The sequence below is a fragment of the Gobius niger genome, assembly GCF_951799975.1.
Source record: "Gobius niger genome assembly, chromosome: 8".
In the NCBI taxonomy this organism is placed as follows: Eukaryota; Metazoa; Chordata; class Actinopteri; order Gobiiformes; family Gobiidae; genus Gobius; species Gobius niger.
This window is the reverse complement of record NC_136859.1, coordinates 6,338,748-6,360,385: the sequence shown is the minus strand read 5'-3', so window position 1 is coordinate 6,360,385 and position 21,638 is coordinate 6,338,748. Positions and strand designations below refer to the sequence as shown.

The following is a 21,638-nucleotide window of genomic DNA, read 5'->3' as shown; positions in this document are numbered from 1 at the left end:
GGAACCACTGCTGTACTCTATGCCAACCACTCCAAATAAGCTTTCCCTGCAGCATCTTACACACTGCAGTTATGAGCTGATTGTCCCAGGGGCCTCTTTTCACAGTCTGGGGTCTTGTCTGGTGTGGTAGATCTGGGCCTCTATTGCTCTGGTGCTCAAGACCTGCTCCTGTGCAGCCATGATGAGCCTCTGTGCTTCAGTCCAGCTCTGTCTGGCCATTGGTGTGATTTCTATGGGGAAAATGAATGTGAATTTTACTTCCTGAACTGTACTCTCCACTCGCTGTTGCACTCCTTAAGTGTCATTATTGAAACCGGATCAAATTTATTTTTATATCGTAGAATTAGAAACATATTTTTTACAAGTGTCATTGTGATTTTTACGCAGGATTTTGATTGTGCATTTTTGTAAACCCAGATTTCTTATGTGGCCAGTGTAAATGCTGTGATTGGGCCAAAATATGTAATTGGATGAAATAAAGGTGCTTGTGTTCATTTGAGTCTGAAAACTGTTCATTGTCACATAAATGAGGAGGAACAGATGTCAAAATGTGTTTACTTTTCCCCGCCACTAAAAACATTTAGTTGAAAAGTGCATATGTGAGTTTTTATTGGGACTTTGTGAATGTGGTTGTTTGATTTGGTGAAGGGATTTCCTGATCAGAAGAACATTTGCTGTTGCTTTGTTTCACTGTTTGTGACTGACACAGGAGACGTGAGCCTGATGTGCTGCTCCGAAAACAACTCTTTTGTGCGGTCATTAGTAAATGATTCTGATTCTGGAGGTATTTTGTCATGAGATGTTGAGAAAGTCAATGTTGAATTAAGCCATTACGTATAAATGTCTTAATAAACAAACAAACAAACAAACAAACAAACAAACAAACAAACAAACAAACAAACACACTTGTAATGGAATTTCATATGTTGCATGATTTTCAGAAATCTTGCATTTCTTAAAGAATTTCCTGCAATCAGTCTACAAAAGCAATACAGGTGCAAAAACTGCTACTAGGACTATCACGTGTTTGTAAAAACCCTTTGTAAGTTTTGGTGTTGGAAAAGTGTCCTTGACATCTTGATGTGTCTCCAACACATGTAAATGTATTGTCTCTGTCTCCAACACACTAATGAACTGTAGTCGCTGCCAGACTAATGTTAGTTAGCGCCTGAGTGGCTGCAGAAGCGTTTGTTCTGTTGTCAGTTCCTCATGATGTAATTCTATTTAAACTGGGACAGGGACGGACTGGCCATATATCCATTCTGGAAGAGCACAGAAGGGCCACTGGCTAAAGGGCCACCGGTCCCGCCTTAACCGAACTTTACCCAAATCTAAAAGCTAAAATGAAAAGCCTAAAAATAGCGACAAAAGAGGATGAAAAGAAAACAAAAATGTGCCAGAAAAGCAACACAAAAAGTGACGAAAAATGTGATGAAAAGTCAACAAAAACACGACAACAAAGCAATGAAAAGGCCACAAAAACGTGACAAAAACATAACAGAAAAAATGTGACCAAAACACAACAAAAAGCCACAAAAAATAAAAAACAACAACAATATGATAAGAAATGTGGCGACTTGACAAAAAGTTACAATCACTCTTGTAGGTCTTAGCTTTCAAATGAGGCGCTACATTGTTGCTCTCCAGTCGAGAAGCTTTTAGATTTGGGTAAAGCCGAGCTGGAGAAAATACGCTCCGTTAAGGCGGGTGGTAAGTGCACATTTACATTAATTTGGGCCAGGCTGGTCAGAGTCCAGGGCTGTTTTTCAGTTCCAGTCCGCCCCTGAACTGGGATGTTCTGTATTTCGGGCTCTGACTGTCCTAGTGCATGGGGACACTCTGTGGGACCTTTTACTGCTTGCAAGGAATAAAACTTTGTCTTTGTTTCATCCCTCACTGGTGTCCACCAAAAAGAGACTTTTCTACAACACACTGTTTCACTCTCCTCCCTTCCTCTCTCTCTCTCTCTCTCCCTGTCCCTCGCTCTCCCAAATCTCGCACCGAAAACCAAGGACAAAGTGAAAGCGAACAGAAGATCCACACAGTCTCTGAACGATGCCTCCCAAAAACGCGAGGGTTGCAATCCTAAATGCTCTTAAGAGCCTGGAAGATTCAAACTTCCGTGAGTTTTGCGACGAGTTGGCGACGCCCGGGGGAGATCCGCGCATCTGGCCCAGTGAGGTGGAGAAGAAGAGCCGCACCGAGGTTTTCCAGTTGGACTTGTATAAACACTGGTAACATCAGTGTAGTCAGGTTTGTTTGAGGAGAATCAGTTCCTCCTCCAGCTGTTAGGCTCCACCCCTCCGCTGTAAAGATACTATAATACGTGACAGAACATTTCCGGGAGGACACCCGCGCGCACTTGTCTTGCGTGAGCCGTCATGCCAGGTTCCCGGACCCTGATCGCGAACGCTCTGGAGGATCTGAGCCCGGGGGACTTCGACAAGTTCTCTGCTCGGCTGATGGAGCAGCGGGATGACGAACATAAACCGGCGCGCTTCAAACAGGGCCAGCTGCATGGGAAGAACCACCAGGGGCTGGCTAACCTCCTGGCGGACTCTTTCCCGGTACATGCTGTGTCAATTACCGTGGCGCTGCTCAGAGCCATCGACGCGCACCGGGTGGCAGACGACCTGGGTGAGTGCGTGCGCCTTTACGCACGGGGAGTGACTGTTCAGCTGCAAAACCAACATAGGATTTGTTAGTCTCGTGTCACTCTGGTGTTATGTAACCATTTTTTACTTTCAGTTTCTATTTCTGTTTGAAACAAGGCGACTGTTGCATTAACCTGTTGATCCAAGGATTTGCACTGGTGGTTTAATGACGTCAACTATTTTAGACTTTAGTCATTTCTTTTTAGAGTGATTTAGATCTGTTTTTCCGACCTGCCCAAAAAGTATCACATTTGTTATGATTGTAATTCTTTCTGTCTGTTTGTTTTCTGTTTGCAGAAAAGGAAGCCAAGGATCTGCTTGCGCCCAAGAGTCAAAGCTGTGAGAAATTTCTGCTTTAGCTTTGTTAACACATTTGCTTAAGAAATATTTCCTGGAGCGCACAGGAGGCCTATTCTAATGTGCATCCAGTTTATAGTTTACTTGAAGAAGCAGACATGTAGCCCATCCTAGAACCTATTACTCTCAGGTATAAGCTTTCCACTACAATTACTGCTATACTACGATTACGACGACTACTACTTCTCCTACTGCTATCTATACTACAATAACACTTCAGCTATTACTACTACTAGAAGAAAAAAAGAGGATTTTTCGAGGATACATCCTCTTTTCAAATGAAAGACTTAGCCTGGCATCTGGAGTCTGTGGTTGATCTAAATATTGCAAATGAGACATTGAGTCTCCAGGGACTCTGGCCCTGCTTCACTTTGTCAACACTCAATGCTGTAAATGGGTGTGAAATGTGCATATAGCTATATTCTTTGAACAATTTGAATACACAGGAGGGACTGTGAGAGCTAGAAACAAGTTTGGGCCAAAACAAATAAATGTCACCATTTGAACATCGAAAATCAGGTACCCCAGCTTAAATATATGATGAGTTAACACTTAATTCATCATAAAAACTAGTACTAGTACTAACTAGTATTTAACTGTGGTAGTTGAGTAGTTTTTAAGTGTTAGTGACACTTATTGAATTGTTCATAATTAGGGTTGGGTACCGTTAAACAGTACTTGGTACCGACTGAAAAGTTCCGGTAAGGAGGGATATTGAAAAACAAATATTTTTTGCCACGTTTCGGTACTTTACCCACCAAACGTCAATACAGGACCTGTAGTGAGTCTAAAAAAAAGAACATGAATGTGTGAGCAGATAATTAGCCGCTTCAGCGCAAATGCAGCTGCTTTCCTAAAGCGAGGCAAGGCTATAACTTACTGACACTTTTGCAATTATTAGAGATGGGAGTGTCGGTCTGCGGCAGGTCTGAGCCAGGACTCAACCAGGAAATATATATCAGTTATAAACCAGGACTAAACCGGGACTGAAAAAGACATGAGAGGTTCTCAGGCAATTTGAAAAGCACAATAAAGTAGTGGTATTGAAGAACAGTACCCAGCCCTCTTCATGGGTTAACTCTTCATTTATTAAGGCTAAATAAGGTGTATTTATTATAAAGTGTTACCCAACCGGTAGGAAGTAAGCATGGCCAACCGACTATGTACCACAACCCCATAGTAGTAGTAGTAGTAGAAGCTGTTATAATGGCAGTAATAGTGGCTGCTGCCTTTACCTATTTGTTTTTATTATCTTACATGCAGTAGTTTCATTAGTGGCAGTTGTTGTAGGTCAATACACATAATAACATAAATTAAAAGTATGTCGCAGGTGAAGGAGGTCACACGTGCCCCACATTCAACACAAACTGCTGGAACGACCCAGCGCTGTATGTAGTAATGTTAGTAGTAGTAGTGGAAGCCACACCATTTTAAAAATACTTTTGTAGTAGCATTAGCCTTTGTAGCACTAGTGGTAGTAGCCTAGCAGTAGTAGTAGTAGTAGTAGTAGTAGTAGTTGTTGTTGTTGCAGAGGTAAAAGTGGAAGTTGAAGTGGCAGTGAGAGTCATATTAGCATAGTACAATACAGATTGTCGACATTTACATTACAAGAAATAGGCCACCGTTATTACATACTAAGATATGTTCTTACCTGAGCTTAGACAAGTTGATGTGTACCTGTCTGGTCTTTGTGCGTGCCCTCAGTCACGCAAAAAGTCCAAAGATGTTGTTAGCATTTAGCCTCTCCCAGCAAAGGCATAGCTCCAATCTGGGGTGAGTTAGAAGCTAAAGCTGTTCCACGTTTTCCCTATTTCAATTTCAATACAGTTACGTGAGCCTTTACACAATCCAAGGTTTAGTTACACAACATTAAACATGGCGTAATAACGATATGACTGTGCGGACGTCGAATTACCCTAGATGTTACTACGCTTCACAATATAGTGCCCTTTTTTTTCCACTTAGAAAATCGGCATGTTTGATTTTCTGTAACTAGACTTTGGATCGTGTAACTTTTCACGTAACTGTATTGAAATAGGGAAAACGTGGAACAGCTTTAGCTTCTAACATCACCCCAGTTTGGAGCTACGCCTTTGCTGGGAGAGGCTAAATGCTAACAATTAGCGTGAGTGAGCGCACGCACAAAGACCAGACAGGTACACATCAACTCGTCTAAGCTCAGGTAAGAACATATCTCAGTATGAAAAAACGCTGGCCTGTTCCTGGCCACTGGAGCTACATAATATATAATTACATTTGCTTTTAAATAATGACAGTTTTCTTATTTTGCAGCCGCTGGAGCGTCTCCTGCTCCCGCCAGGAGTGATGCAGCTGGCAGAGCGGCGGGTGCTGCTGCTCGCGGTAAGTCCATTTCTTATTTCCGTGGAGATTGGTTCTCAACCTTTGTTACTCGTGACCCCTATAGAGCATGTTTTGCTTTCGAACAGGGTTGAGAACCGTGAGTTTAGTATGTTTTTATTACTTTACTTTTCTCTGGATGTCGCGCTCTGTCAAAAAACGTTGCTTAAAAACAGCCATGTTAGAATGCGCTCGTCTGCCCCTTTTTATTTATTTATTTATTAATTTACAGGTCGTCATATTATTAAAATATCATGAAAAGTTCATTTATTTCTGAAATTCAACTTAAACTGTGAAACTAATACATGATAAAGACTCATGACATGCAAAGTGACATAAGTCAAGCCTTTGTTTGTTATAATTTTGATGATTATGGCTTACAGTCCATTTGCAAAAAAATTCTGAGATTTTTAATTTGGGGCCATAAGAATCAAAATTATAACAAATAAAGGCTACATATCTCACTTTGCATGTAATGAGTCTATCATATATTAGTTTCACAGTTTATGTATTTATTTATTTGACAGGGACATTGCACAACAAATGTGTTGCACCGACCAGAGATGGCTACAAGCTAGTTTTCATCTGTAGTCCCTGGGCAGAGGCAAAGTGACAGCAAGTTTATACAGTGGCCAATGAGCGTTCTTACTTAAAGGATTAGTTCACAATTTTTCCATACTGAGACATGTTCTTACCTGAGCTTAGACGTTGATACCTGTCTGGTCTTTGTGCCCGTGGAAGAGCGTGGTCACTTCCAACTTCACCCCCATTTGGAGCTATAGGAATACATTGGGAAAGGCCAAATGCTAACAACATCTTTGGTCGTCTTGCGTGACTGAGGGCACGCACACAAAGACCAGACAGGTACGCATCAACTCGTCTAAGCTCAGTCAAAAATATATCTCAGCATGTAAAAACAGTGAACTATTCCTTTAAGAGTCCATTCACAATATAAATACATATAAAATACATGTAAAGCACTGGCAAAAGGATCACATCAACAAACATTCACTACTCTGATTAACCAGTTTTTGCCATTTTATACTCACTACTGCCTCCTCAGGCCATATGTGTAACTGCACCTTTTATATTCAGCTTGTTCATGACGGCAATTCGGACCCGAGTTAACACCTTTTTGAGTAACAGTGCAGGATTTCTGCAGGTCTGAGCTCATTCTACTCATTCTAATACATCATTTTAACATTTTTAAACTCCCTATAGTCCCTTTAAGTTGAATAACAGAAGTAAATGCACTTTTTCATGATACTATATATTATAATTATATGACGAGCTCCTGTATCTTTTTTAAAAAAAAATGTTTTTTTTGTTGCTTCCTTCATCGCTTCTTCCCCTTGATTTTTGACCCTTTTCCATAGTGTTTTTTGTGGCTCTTTTTCTAGTGTGTCTTTTTGTTCCTAATTTTCATCACTGTTTTGACACTTTGTTCAGGTGGGGGTTAAGAGGTTAATACATCCTTTGGCGAACAAATGCCACGTAAAAAAAAAGCTGCTTTATCCATATATGCCTTTCTATTGTTGATCAGTTTATCTGCGTTTGAGTGAGTGAACAAACCCACTGTAAGAATTTAGAGCGTAATAGTCGAAGTCTGTGAATGTCAGTCAGCTGGAGCCTGAATGCCACACACACACTGGCACTAACCGATCCTCTCTCTCTCTCCTGCAGAGGGGCACTTCGTGGACAGGAACCGCGAAGAGTTGATTGATCGTGTGTCCAACATAGCGCTCATCCTGGATCATCTGCTAAACAAGGGTGTTCTGGGGGACGAGCAATACAGCAACGCCATGGCAGAACGCACCACACAGGCCAAGATGAGGTTGCTCTTCAATGGCCCTCTGAAGTCGGGAGGTGTCAGAGGCAAAGACGAGCTCCTGTCTGCGCTGAAGAAGCATGAGCGTTACCTCATCGAGGATCTGGAGGAGAACGAGGGCTAGACTCGTCCCTCTCCACGGCTTCTGCCACACATTGGTCTGAGGATTTTTGTGTCATCAGATTTGAATCACTCCCCACACTCTGCTTTAGTTGCAGAAGAACCTTTATTCTGACCCTGTTCTGTTCAGATTTTTTCATTTTAAATCGTGTTTTAAATTGGGTATATTATGCAAATGTAGGGCTTTTTCCGTGTTATGATGTGCGTAAACAGTCGATATGCACTCCTAGGGATGGGACGCTAAACAATAATATCGTGAATAGCGATAAAAATCTGGCAATTAATCTATCGCCACATTTTTCGATTATCGTGATAGAACATAATCGCTAAATCCATCAGACAACCAGTGCGGGTAACCTTACCGGGAGTGGGTACGTGGGCAGTATTTAAGATTTCAGTAGATTAGTTCCTCATCCAAAGCCATTCTTTGATTAATAGCATTTTCTGTGTCGAGCTGCTCATTAGCTGCATGTTTTGTATTGATGACAATAGTATAGTCCAAAATGTGCCTTTAAATACTTACCTTTCATTCAATATGACATATACAGGAGACAATGAAGAGGAATATTTAATAATTGCCCAATCCCCATCATTTCTGCAGTTTCAGTGATTTTTTTTAAACCATAGATACAGACGGCATCTCTGGAATCGCCCATATATGGTCATGTTTAAAAACAGTTAAGGGGAAAAACAATTTGGAGAAAAATTTAAACTTTCGCTAATTATTCAAAAACTACTTTAACAAATGCTGAAGTACTGATATATATTTCTACCCAATACAGATACAGAGACATAGAGAGGAGCAAAGTGGTTCAACAGCCCATAAATACATAAATAACTGAGAATGCTAACATGATGCTACATGTTAGCATCGTGCTAATGCTGACGCTATAGCTACGACTGCCTTTTTTTTTTTGCTTCTACTGAACATCTGCTGTGGAAAAATCCATATGGACCCGATTTAGACTTGACTTTATTTGTATCTGATAAATAAGTTCATATTCCACCAGAAAATGGCTAAAAAGAGTGGAAAATTGTGTTTCCCCAAAGATTCTGGTTTTCCCCCTCGGCGAAGCCACGCCCCTTTCTATGACTCTGTATCTATAGGCAAATATCGTGATAATATTGTTAATCGCAATTATTTTGGCCAAGATAACCGTGACCCCAAATTTCATTATCGTCCCATCCCTTCTGATGACACAAAGGTTCCGTAGGTGTACCGGTCATGGGCTTTTTTTTTTTTTTTCAGATTATTTTTAACTTGTGATGTTTCATTAATACCGGCAGTACCTCATTCACAGAAAACAACACTTTGAGATACGCATTGACCACAATCTAAAACAGTGGCAAGTTATTACAGTGGGATATTATGAATGTTTTAACCATGTATCTCCCAGTTTTTAAGGAAAATTCCTCAAATCAAGGCTGTAGTGAGCCATGGTCTATTAGGTCTGTGTGCTCCTATAGGCACCACCTCTAGAGCCGGTATGGTCCTATACCTGCTTTTTCTTTGGTTTCAATTGCAAACAATAAAAGAGGAAGCCACAAAGTGTCTTCACTTAAAGGTACACTTGGCAACTTTTTATGTAAAAACAAGTTGATATTAATACGTATTTGACCTTTCAGTGACCCAGCAGATGCTTGGGTGGTCAGCAGCGCCTTTTACTAACCATCCTGATGACCTGTAGGACGCTCCAGGATCCATTGTTTTTTAGGTTTTCACTGCTGATGGAACCGTATCCATGGTTACATATGCATTCCATTATAAAAACCTACCAGAAACTCTAAAAACATTAAATAAAATTGATCCTGATGTATAGTAGGAGCCACCGAGATGGAAAGTAAAGGGAACCACCCATACAGCCACTGGGTCAATGAAAGGTGAAATCCACACTAATACCTTTTTTCTTTTCTTTTTTACATAAAAAGTTGCATGGTGCACCTTTAAAAGCACATATTTAGCGTCCAAATTCTTCACAGGGACGAGTTTATGGGCACATTTTAGGATCACTGTCTAGAAATGCCAGAAATCTAGCCTGCAAGTTCATAAAATTGATGCAAATGCTTTATAATTAGATGTTTTTTTCCATCTCAAATATATGAGCTTACAATGTACAATATAACAAATTCCGTTCTATTTCTTGAAAGTCACTCTGTTCTTGGTGCTGGTAATTAAACTACACCCATTTGCACCAACAGATTCTACCACCACCCCCCACCCCCAACTAACCCCAGTCACACCACAAGCTCTGGTTATTCCCTCAGTCTCCCATCCAGACACTAACCAGGCCTAACCCTGCTTAGCGTCCGAGTTCAGACCTGATCAAGCCTTCACAAGAGGATATGGTTTTCAATTTCCAGAAACTGCTTCTGGATCCTGACAAACCAGTTGAGAACCACCCTAGCACTTCCAAAGAAACCACGGGACAAAATTGCGTAACAAGACTTTTGTTTGATAATGAGAGACATAAAAACATTACTCACAACTGGAATACTCACTGCATCTGTCCGTAAACATGTTCATTCTGGTTGAATTTTACAATATTACATCAACATTATGTATTGTCCAGATGCCAAAATCATTCCAGTGTGAATTTTCTATTCGTTGTCGTTGAACTCGACCTAAACAGTGGGTTGGACGTAGGCTTCGAAAAGTACTTTTATCATTAATTTTGCCCGAAAAACAAACAACAAATGTTTTAAAGAAACTCCTCCTCACCCTCCCGAGTAGTGTCTGTCATTCCTCCAAGTTCGGGGCCTCCACCAGCAAATAAAAGAAGCATTTATTGAGCTCAGAGGCTTAGAGCCGTATTTTGGACAGTTTTTGGTCCAGGGATCTGCTGTATCAGTGTCTCCACTGATACCTTCACCTTCTCCAGCTCTTCTCTGAGTCCCTGCTGTTTCTCTACATTCTTGTGCTCCTGATGTTGCAATTACTTGGTATTGCTATGGCAACCACGACTGCTTTACTCTGCTCTTTGTCCATTTTGTCCATCCTCGAAGTCCTACAGGATCTTTGCTCTGCCACCTCTGATCTTGGGGTTTCCAGCCCATGCTCTGCACAGATGTTCCTGTACACCAGTGGTTCCCAACCAGGGGCAGGTGGATCCCTTGGGGTACTCGAGGACGTAACAGGGAGTACTTGGGACTATTTCAGATTTAAAAAGAGCATTTTTGTGAATGGAAAAGCTATATTTTTGCAGTAAAATGTATAGGTTTATTTCAAACACAGTGTTTTGTTTTAACTTACAAATCGTCCTTTTAAAGTGACACTCTAGGGTCCAAGAAGTCCGCAAGACAATACAGGTTGGGAACCACTGCTGTGCTCTATGCCAACCACTCCAAATAAGCTTTCCCTGCAGCATCTTACACACTGCAGTTATGAGCTGATTGTCTCAGGGGCCTCTTTTCACAGTCTGGGGTCTTGTCTGGTGTGGTAGATCTGGGCCTCTATTGCTCTGGTGCTCAAGGCCTGCTCCTGTGCAGCCATGATGAGCCTCTGTGCTTCAGTCCAGCTCTGTCTGGCCATTGGTATGATTTTTATGGGGAAAATGAATGTGAATTTTACTTCCTGAACTGTACTCTCCACTCGCTGTTGCACTCCTTAAGTGTCATTATTGAAACCGGATCAAATTTATTTGTATATCGTAGAATTAGAAACATATTTTTTACAAGTGTCATTGTGATTTTTACGCAGGATTTTGATTGTGCATTTTTGTAAACCCAGATTTCTTATGTGGCCAGTGTAAATGCTGTGATTGGGCCAAAATATGTAATTGGATGAAATAAAGGTGCTTGTGTTCATTTGAGTCTGAAAACTGTTCATTGTCACATAAAAGAGGAGGAACAGATGTCAAAATGTGTTTACTTTTCCCCGCCACTAAATAAATTTAGTTGAAAAGTGCATTTGTGAGTTTTCATTGGGACTTTGTGAACGTGGTTGTTTGGTTTGGTTAAGGGATTTCCTGATCAGAAGAACATTTGCTGTTGCTTTGTTTCACTGTTTGTGACTGACACAGGAGACGTGAGCCTGATGTGCTGCGGTCATTAGTAAATGATTCTGATTCTGGAGGTATTTTGTCATGAGATGTTGAGAAAGTCAATGTTGAATTAAGTGCAGTTATTTTTTTTCGGCCATTAAGTATAAATGTCTTAATAAACAAACACACTTGTAGTGGAATCTCATATGTTGCATGATTTTTTATAAATCTTATTGTTGCATTTCTCAAAGACTTTCCTGCAATCAGTCTACAAAAGCAACACAGGTGCAAAAACTGCTACTAGGACTATCACGTGTGTAAAAACCCTTTGTAGGTTTTGGTGTTGGAAAAGTGTCCTTGACATCTTGACGTGTCTCCAACACATGTAAATGTATTGTCTCTGTCTCCAACACACTAATGAACTGTAGTCGCTGCCAGACTAATGTTAGTTAGCGCCTGAGTGGCTGCAGAAGCGTTTGTTCTCCAGTCACACAGTCAGTTCCTCATGATGTAATGCTATTTAAACCGGGATGTTCTGTATTTCGGGCTCTGACTGTCCGAGTGCTTGGAGACATTCTGTCGGACCTTTTACTGCTTGCAAGGAATAAAACTTTGTCTTTGTTTCATCCCTCACTGGTGTCCACCAAAAGGAGACTTTTCTACAACACACTGTTTCACTCTCCTCCCTTCCTCTCTCTCTCTCTCTCTCCCTGTCCCTCGCTCTCCCCTCTCAAGCACCGGAAACCAAGGACAAAGTGAAAGCGAACAGAAGATCCACAGTCTCTGAACGATGCCTCCCAAAAACGCAAGGGTTGCAATCCTAAATGCTCTTAAGAGCCTGGAAGATTCAAACTTCCGTGAGTTTTGCGACGAGTTGGCGACGGCCGAGGGAGATCCGCGCATCTGGCCCAGTGAGGTGGAGAAGAAGAGCCGCACCGAGGTCCTGAAGGTCCTGCTGTCGCGCTGCAGCTCCGGAGCCGTGGACCGAGCCATTACGACTTTGAGAGACATCGGCTGCAACGACGAGGCGGAGGAACTGGGTGAGATGGACCTACACTCATGTTACAGCAGCCAGTGGTTCACAACTTTTCTGAGCTCGTGCTGCCTTTGAGTTTTTCACTTCTACTCAAAGTCCCCCTCGCTTTTTTAGAAATTGATCCCCTAATCTCAGATGTGTTGGTATTTAGTTGTATATCGGGATTAATATAAAGCAAAATCAGGCCTTTTGATGCATAATTCTCCTATTCTTAATAATATAAACAACAATTCCAAGTATCCGCCCCCAGCGCTCGTGTCGCCTGTTGTTAAGTCCCGCCCCTCGGTTTATCCCCGCTGTGTGTTTGTATTGCGCCTCACAAGGATCACAGAGCACTGTGTCATTGCCCATTCATTCCTTCAATGGCTGGTGGTGTCAATGGCAGGGGGCGAGTGAGCTTTTACGCACGGCACGAGTCTCCCCAGCTTTTACGCACGGCACGAGTCTCCCCAGCTTTTACGTACAGCACGAATCTCCCCAGCTTTTACGCACGGCACGAGTCTCCCCAGCTTTTACGCACGGCACGAGTCTCCCCAGCTTTTACGCACGGCACGAGTCTCCCCAGCGGCTACGAGTGAGATCAGAGGAGGATCAGTTTTCAAAACATACACAGGATTGTGATTGTTTAGCACTGGTTCTCCTACTTCATAATGTGGCACTCAAAGCCATCTGCATTTTTAGGTTCTGTTCATTATAATTTGAGATTTAGACCAGTTTGTCCAATAGTTCTTTTTAGAGATTTACTTTGAGTACCACTCGTCTACGGCACATTTTCCAAGCAGTTATAGTATCCAAAAATAAATCAGCAATGTTCACAGGACATCAAATATCATTAAAAATCATCTAAATTCCTGATGTACAGCCATTATCCCCAGCAGATACAAAACCCAAAGCCTTTAAAGAAGTTCAATTCACAACATATATGATTCAAGACATGTTCACTTCCATCATGGCGTTCGGTTCCAAAACATGCACAGTTTTATATTCAACCAAACCAGGTCTGCTTTAACCTGCTGTGATTGTGTAGACCAAATCATTGCAACTTAATTTTCTCTATTTTAAATGTTTTGGTTTACTTTTTGTGTTTTAGCCGCAGAAGCCGGTGCAGACCGGTCACAGCCAGCACCGAGGAGGGACACATCCCGCTCACCACTTCCAGCCAGTAAGTGTTACAATAATTAAGCTATGGTTTGGTGCACACAGCTTAGAAAAGCAGACAAACAGAAGTAGTCGTAATAGTGTTATAATAGTTGTAAGACGTAGCCGTAACAACAGTTAGTATAGTTTAATTTTCAGATCAAGACCACGAGATGGATTGGAGACTTTCATTCAGTGTATCGCGATGTTTGATTTCTGCAGAAAATTGCGATCTGGCTGGGTTTAGTGGTATTACTAAAGTACCGAAAATGTGAACTGAACCAAATGATTTTGTGAACCTGTTGTAACTGTAAGGCCAGAGTCATAGTCGTACAGTCTTTAATCCCAATCTATTTTCTCCTGTGGCCATTAACCAGTTCTCTGCCATCCACCACCTGTGAGTTGTGTTTTACTCAACCAGATCTTCACGTATATTTTCAGAAACTGCAAGGTCTTTGTTTTCAAATGAGGCCTTGCACTGGCCTACAGGCTGGAGACAAAAATAAAAACACAACAAAAAAGCAACAAAAACACGTTTTTTTTAAGACAAAAACAAGCCACAATGACTAATTGATCTTAGGTCTTAGCTTTCAAATGAAGCCTATCGGCTGTATTTACTCCAGTCAAGGAGCTTTTAAATTTGTGTATAGCAGAGACATAGCACTCAGTTAAGGTGAGGGTTAAGCTCCGTCAGTGGAATCTCTATAGCTTAAAAACTATTGCTGATAAACTGATGTGTATATTTGTTTCTTCCAGAGCCATCGTTGAGCAGAGACGACTCCAGCCCCACTCCCCGAAATGATCCCAAGGAGCTGCTGTCGTCTGTTCGTCCGGACTTCGCTGATAATGTGTCTGAGGCCGTGCTCGACCAACTGCTGGACCGACTTCTGAGGAAGAAGCTGCTGAACGAAGGGGAGATGGAGAGTGCGAAGCAGAAAGGACGAGCGGAAAAGGCCCGATATGTGGTGGACACTGTCCTGGGGAAGGGCCCAGAGGCTGCTTCATTTCTGATAAAGGAATACTGTGAACTCGATCCCTGTTCAGAGCTCTGCGACAAACTCAAACTGTAGCTGATGGGAGCGGGACGTCCCGTGCTCGGCAGCCAAATATGAGATTTAAATATGTTGATTACCCACTGCAACAATAACGTTTTCTGTGTCGAACCTTTTTTGTATTAAAGGCAACAATGAAATCTAAATTGTTACAGAGTGTGCCTTTAAATACATTTCATACATTTATATCTTTAGAGACCAAGTTTTGATGCTGTTGGTCCAGGGACTGCATTGAATGGAAGTGACTTTAAAGGGACTATACAGAGGACTATACAAAAATGTTAAAATAATGTATTTTCCTACCCATACATGTTCCAGCCATGTCCTAATGTGTAGAATGAGCTCAGACCTGTTCACCACAACTGCCTCGAAAATCCTGCACTGTCACTCAAAAACGTGTCACTTCGGGTCCGAATTCAGAATCAGAATCAGAATCGTTTTTTATCGCCATTGCTTGTAAACAGGTTCACAAACTAGGAATTTTTCTTGGTGTGACGTGCAACATTAAACATAAAAAACATATAACACAGAGTTTAGATCAAAAATAAGCTATACACTTTAATTATAAGGCTTTAGGGGCATGCATAGGAATACTAAAATAAATAAGATAAAAATAAGAGGTAAAATATGGTAGACGACAACAATTGACATAGAACAACGGGATTGGATTTACATATGGTGCATAAAGTGATATAAAGTGATAGTGGATCTAAGTGCGGACATACCACATAGTGCAATAGAGCAGACTACAGTCTGTACTGAGTTATTAGGTCTTTTTATCGTTCATGAGTCTGACGGCTGTGGGGAAAAAACTGTTCAAGTGGCGGGATCTATGGGTCTTGATAGACCGTAGCCTCCTGCCTGAGGGGAGAGGGGTGAATAGTCATCATGCCCTCATGCACAAGCTTAATATAGAAGGTGCAGTTACACGTATGACCTGAGGTGGCAGTAGTGAGTATAAAATGACCAACTTGCATCTAGCCCCTTTAAGCTCAAATAAATGATACCAATTTAAAAGAAATAGTCTTTTAAGGGATAAATTAACATTATTGTTCTGTTTTATGGTTCTAGAGGTCGAATATTTTAGTATAGGTGTCGAAAAAAGTAACGTTCAGGCATCAGTATCATAAAGTTTGTATCATTAATGTACTGGCATTTGAAAAATGGTACACAGGCCTACTGGAGGGTCAAGAAAAACTTGAGTAGGACTGGGTACCATTAAACGATACCACTAAGGTATAAAAAACAACAACACAAAAAACACACAAAAAAAGATTGTAATACATGCTGGGGTAACTTAAACAAAAGAAATAAAAACAGAGGCCACGTCATGTGATCTGCTTCAAATAGAGGTTTATTTAAATAAAAAGAACAGTGTCTCTCTCTCTCTAACCTCTCATATGCTTAACCTCAGGTGGGGTCAGTCCACAATACAGGTCTGAGTCAGATAATCAGCCAACACTTCCTCCTGCACCTCAGAGATCCCATGAGCCTTTGCAACTGACTGTCAAGGCATTCTGTAAAAGTATTAAAATCAATAAGCGTTATTAACTGTAGGGGATGATTGTGTTACAACCATCCCCGCCCCTGTCAGCCATTGTTTAGCTGTATTAGCATAATGTTTTCAGATTAGCCGGGGAAATGTGCATCACATTTTGCCTGAGAAACTACAATTTAATCTAATGTAAGTCATATGGTTTTATGTGCAATAAAGCACTAAACAAATTATAGTCTTGGGCCAAAAATGTATTTTCTTACCTCAAAATATTTTTTTCTCTATAGAATCTGCATGAACCTGTTTACAACCCTGACAACCACCATGTGGGATCAGGGAGGAAGTGGATAAACACTGATATGTCCATTTGACTCCTATCTTACAACTTTCCCCATGTTACAACCATACCTGGTCGCGACAATATTTTTCCTAGGAGAGTTGGCAGTCACAAGTCATGAGAGTGAAACATCATACATTATATCAACCAATCAGCTTAACCTTGACCCTGCCCTAGCCAACCTTAAAGGAGCTATACCTGATTGCACAAAGAAACAGGGTCACTTAAATTTCAAATAGCTATTTTCTGGTCTAAACTCATCTCAAACTTTCCTAATTCATCACTGGGACTGAGTTTAAACCAGGTTTCACAACTTTCAGGGAGGAAAACTGTCACTTCACTGTAAAAAATGCCCACTAGCCTAACATTTTATGACTGTTTAAAAGGCTTTAAAACCAGTGTTTTATGGATAAATGTCTGCTTTTACCATATACTAAAGGACAAAACTAATTTTATTCCAATAACAGAAAATATCACTAACAACCTGTTAATGTGCAGCTCCTCCTCTGCCTCCATGGCTAACACTGTTACAAGATCCCGGTAATTTAATAACCATTTTATATTAGCCTTTATAGAAATACTTTGTATAAGGAAGTTTATGTCAAAATAGGTCAATTTATTATCTGTCCTGTTTAAATAAAAAACACAAGAAGCACATATTATAATAGCCTATTTTATAATGAATTGATCAGAGAAACGATAAAGAACCGTATCAATAAGAGAAATGATCAATGGTATTAGCCTAATATCGATAAAAAAAAAAAAATCTACAAATAAGTATTACACAAAACAAACAAAACATAAAAAATCATTTCAATCAATATTGTGAATAAATTTGTATTAAAAAATGGTCCGAAATGGCTCTGCTGATGTTGTGGGTTGCAGACCCCTGAACTAGGATGTGGTTTTATTTGAACCCTGAAACACTGTGAACGCGTTTGTAATAAATGAGTGATGACATTTTGCCAATAGAAGTCAAATGTGGAGAGAGATTGCTTCGAACTGTGATTTGAAGTGATTTTTGCACAATTTCTTCAACTGCTTTGATGTGTCATAAAGCCTCACTTTGTCCATGGGATGCCAAGTCAGGAAGACATTTGGCCGCCATGACACCGACTGTAGGTTCTAAAATGAAAGGAAGCCAGCATGATTCGCTGCGCCCTTAGCATGTCCAAAGTTAGTAATCCAAAACACCGTCAATAATAAAATCCAGGGAGTCAAGATGTGCGGTTAAAAACTCTTTAGTGAGTAAAAAACATACATTAAATGACAGACAGGGGATTACAAAAAAGGGGTAGCAGAGGTCAAAAAACTGCTTGGCTCCATTCTGTGAGCTGCGTTCCCCACACATGCGACACTGTGCGCAGCGTCATGATGTAGCGACACATAACCAAACGAAATATGACAAAAAACAATTTACCAAATACCAAAATTATGATTATGAAAATGATTACTTAAACCAAATAACTTGAAGAAAAGAAAATTAGACTAAAATTAACAAAAAACCCATAACGAAATTACCAAAAAGTTACCAAACAAAAATAATTATGACTTAAAATAATAAACTATTCACAGAACAAAACATATTTTAGGCTCCTCCACCGACAATGCTGTAGGAGGAGTGGCAAGGACACAACACATATACCCGGAGTACACCAAAGCGCGGAACGTACGAAACACGGAAGATGCACACGAGCTGAAGCTGCTTTAACCGAACACTCTTCTTCGAGCGATGCCTTGTTGACGCGCAGGAGCTGCTACCTTGAAAACCCTCCTGGATCTAAAGAAACTAAAGTTCTACACCTATTCAGAGACATCGGCTGCATCAAAGAGGCGGAGAAACTAGGTGAGATGGATCTATACTGCAAGCTAGTAAACAATGTTAGCTTAGAGAAGTATGATGCTATTTCATTGAGCGGCCTGTCCCCGTCCCTCCACTCTCTGTTTTCTAAAACCCTGTTTGTCGGAGGTACTGCGTTGCTGCGCTTTTACGCACGGCGCGCGTCTCTGGGGCCAGCTCACATGTGTGACCAACAGTGACCACACCACCACCTCCAATGTAGTTGAGCAAATTGGTGGAATATGGAGGGACAAGCCTGAGAAAACAATCCATAAACAATTAGCCTAGTATAGATCTTAGCGCCAAACCAAGGGTTAACAGGAAGGGAATGTAACGCTACCAATTACGCAATCTTTCATCATTGAACTTCATTTCCCAGTGCAGTGTCAAGAGAACAATGTATTTTAAATTGAGAGAAACACTAAATACACCCATTTCAAATAAACCCGTTTTGCGCTGATCTGAATATTTTTTTTACAGACTGACTGTGTTGTGTTATAGGTCTGCTATGTCTGCCAAAGACGTCATCAGAAGGAATAAAACTTCCCTTTTGGAGATTCTGTCTGGAGACCACATGCTGATCCTCAACAAGGTTCAAGAACACAGCCTCATCTCTGACCGGGAGTACAACAATCTCAAAGGCAGCAAAGAAAATGTGGAAGGCCAACTTGGTGAGCTGCTGGACAAGCTCATGAATAAAGGAAAAAAAACATGTCAGAATTTCATCAACCTCCTGAAGACAGACGCCATGATGAAAGAGACTTTCCCACATTTAAAGTCTATACAATGGACAGTGGACAACAGTGGTAAGTAAGTTGGTATTGTGGAGGAGTTTTGATCTGTTTAGGCCAACCATCAAAAATGACTAATTTATGTTGCAAGACAAATAGTTTTGATTCTCGACTAATTTTAGGGGTTAGATATTATTTTTCAAAGTTGTCAGTCAGCTTTTCTTATTTAGTGTTTCCATGGCAAAAACAGTACAAGTGTAAACCTTTTATTGGTAACCACAATATTCAAACTATTGAGCGCACCTGACCATAAGAAACACCAACTAAATTTAAAAAGAATAAAGTTCATGTATATAGACATGTACCTTATAATAAGCTGCAGGTGCACTGTCCATGTAATAACATGAGAGCTCACACACAGAGCCAAATAGTCATTGTAAATGAGAAATGGTTCTAAATTGACTGGAAAAATGAAGAATAAAATAAAAGAAATAAACTAGAAGTATCTGGTATACAATGAGCTCCGGAGCCTTGAACCGAGCCATTACAACTTTGAGAGACATCGGCTGCAACGACGAAGCGGAGGAACTGGGTGAGATGGACTTACACTCGGTTTACAGCAGCCAGTGGTTCCTAGCTTTTCTGAGCTCGTGTTCCCTTTGAGTCTTACATTTCTATTTAAAGTATCCCTCGCTTTTTTTTAGAAATTGATCCTCTAATCGAAAATGTATCGGGATTAAAATAAAGCAAAATCTGACCTTTTACTGCACATCCTCATCGAAAATAATTCTCCTATTCTTAATAATGTAAATAACAATTCCAAGTATCCGCCCCCAGCGCTCGTGTCGCCTGTGCCGCCCCTCGGCTTATCCCCGCTGTGTGTATTGCGCCTCACAGTGATCACAGAGCACTGTGTCATTGCCCATTCATTCCTTCAATGGCTGGTGGTGTCAATGGCAGGGGGCGAGTGAGCTTTTACGCACGGCACGAGTCTCCCCAGCGGCTACGAGTGAGATCAGAGGAGGATCAGTTTTCAAAACATAAACAGGATTGTGATTGTTTAGCACTGGTTCTCCTACTTCATAATGTGGCGCTCAAAGCCATCTGCATTTTTAGGTTCTGTTCATTATCATTTGAGATTTAGACCAGTTTGTCCAATAGTTCTTTTTAGAGATTTACTTTGAGTACCACTCGTCTACGGCACATTTTCCAAGCAGTTATAGTATCCAAAAATCAATAAGCAATGTTCACAGGACATCAAATATCATTAAAAATGATGTACAGCCATTATCCCCAGCAGATACAAAACCCAAGGCCTTTAAAGAAGTTCAATTCACAACATATATGATTCAAGACATGTTCACTTCCATCATGGCGTTCGGTTCCAAAACATGCACAGTTTCTGTGTACATTGGTGTATGAATGGGTGAGTGGATCCTTGCTGTAAAGCGCTTTGAGTGCCTAATGTAGGTGGAAAAGCGCTATATAAGTTGAGACCATTTACCATTTATATTCAACCAAACCAGGTCTGCTTTAACCTGCTGTGATCGTGTAGACCAAATCATTGCAACTTAATTGTCCTTATTTTTAATGTTTTGGTTTACTTTTTGTGTTTTAGCCGCAGAAGCCGGTGCAGACCGGTCACAGCCAGCACCGAGGAGGGACAGATCCCGCTCACCACATCAAGCCAGTAAGTGTTACAATAATTAAGCTATGGTTTGGTGCACACAGCTTAGAAAAGCAGACAAACAGAAGTGGTCGTAACAACAGTTAGTATAGTTTAATTTTCAGATCAAGACCACGAGATGGATTGGAGACTTTCATTCAGTGTATCGCGATGTTTGATTTCTGCAGAAGATTGCGATCTGGCTGGGTTTAGTTGTATTACTAAAGTACTGAAAATGTGAACTGAACCAAATGATTTTGTGAACCTGTTGTAACTGTAAGGCCAGAGTCATAGTCGTACAGTCTTTAATCCCAATCTATTTTCTACTGTGGCCATTAACCAGTTCTCTGCCATCCACCACCTGTGAGTTGTGTTTTACTCAACCAGATCTTCACGTATGTTTTCAGAAACTGCAAGGTCTTTGTTTTCAAATGAGGCCTTGCACTGGCCTACAGGCTGGAGAAAAAAATAAAAACACAACAAAAAAGCAACAAAAACACGTTTTTTTTTAAGACAAAAACAAGCCACAATGACTAATTGATCTTAGGTCTTAGCTTTCAAATGAAGCCTATAGGCTGTATTTACTCCAGTCAAGGAGCTTTTAGATTTGTGTATTACAGAGACATAGCCCTCAGTTAAGGTGAGGGTTAAGCTCCGTCAGTGGAATCTCTATAGCTTAAAAACTACTGCTGATAAACTGATGTGTATATTTGTTTCTTCCAGAGCCATCGTTGAGCAGAGACGACTCCAGCCCCACTCCCCGAAATGATCCCAAGGAGCTGCTGTCGTCTGTTCGTCCGGACTTCGCTGATAATGTGTCTGGGGCCGTGCTCGACCAACTGCTGGACCGACTTCTGAGGAAGAAGCTGCTGAACAAAGGGGAGATGGAGAGTGCGAAGCAGAAAGGACGAGCGGAAAAGGCCCGATATGTGGTGGACACTGTCCTGGGGAAGGGCCCAAAGGCTGCTTCATTTCTGATAAAGGAATACTGTGAACTCGATCCTCGTTCAGAGCTCTGCGACAAACTCAGACTGTAGCTGATGGGAG

General features: G+C 41.0%; 2 protein-coding genes across 3 annotated transcripts; both read left to right on the top strand.

Annotated features, from left to right (window-relative positions):
* Positions 1-2,349: 2,349 nt before the first annotated feature.
* On the top strand, positions 2,350-7,357 carry LOC306966334 (apoptosis-associated speck-like protein containing a CARD). Its single transcript, XM_079561062.1, has 4 exons — positions 2,350-2,637; positions 2,952-2,993; positions 5,304-5,372; positions 7,053-7,357. The coding sequence occupies exons 1-4, from the start codon at positions 2,382-2,384 to the stop codon at positions 7,319-7,321; spliced, it is 636 nt and encodes a 211-aa protein (XP_079417188.1). The 5' UTR covers positions 2,350-2,381; the 3' UTR covers positions 7,322-7,357.
* Positions 7,358-12,040: 4,683 nt separating this feature from the next.
* LOC306966332 (uncharacterized protein) lies at positions 12,041-21,638 on the top strand. Of its 2 annotated transcripts, XM_079561059.1 has the most exons (4): positions 12,041-12,337; positions 13,424-13,495; positions 20,544-20,615; positions 21,315-21,638. In XM_079561059.1, exons 1-4 carry the CDS (start codon positions 12,088-12,090, stop codon positions 21,626-21,628), a joined length of 708 nt encoding a protein of 235 aa, XP_079417185.1. In that variant the 5' UTR covers positions 12,041-12,087; the 3' UTR covers positions 21,629-21,638. The 2 variants fall into 2 exon arrangements, with proteins under 2 accessions (XP_079417185.1, XP_079417186.1); XM_079561060.1 differs by lacking the exons at positions 20,544-20,615; positions 21,315-21,638 and adding an exon at positions 14,227-14,708.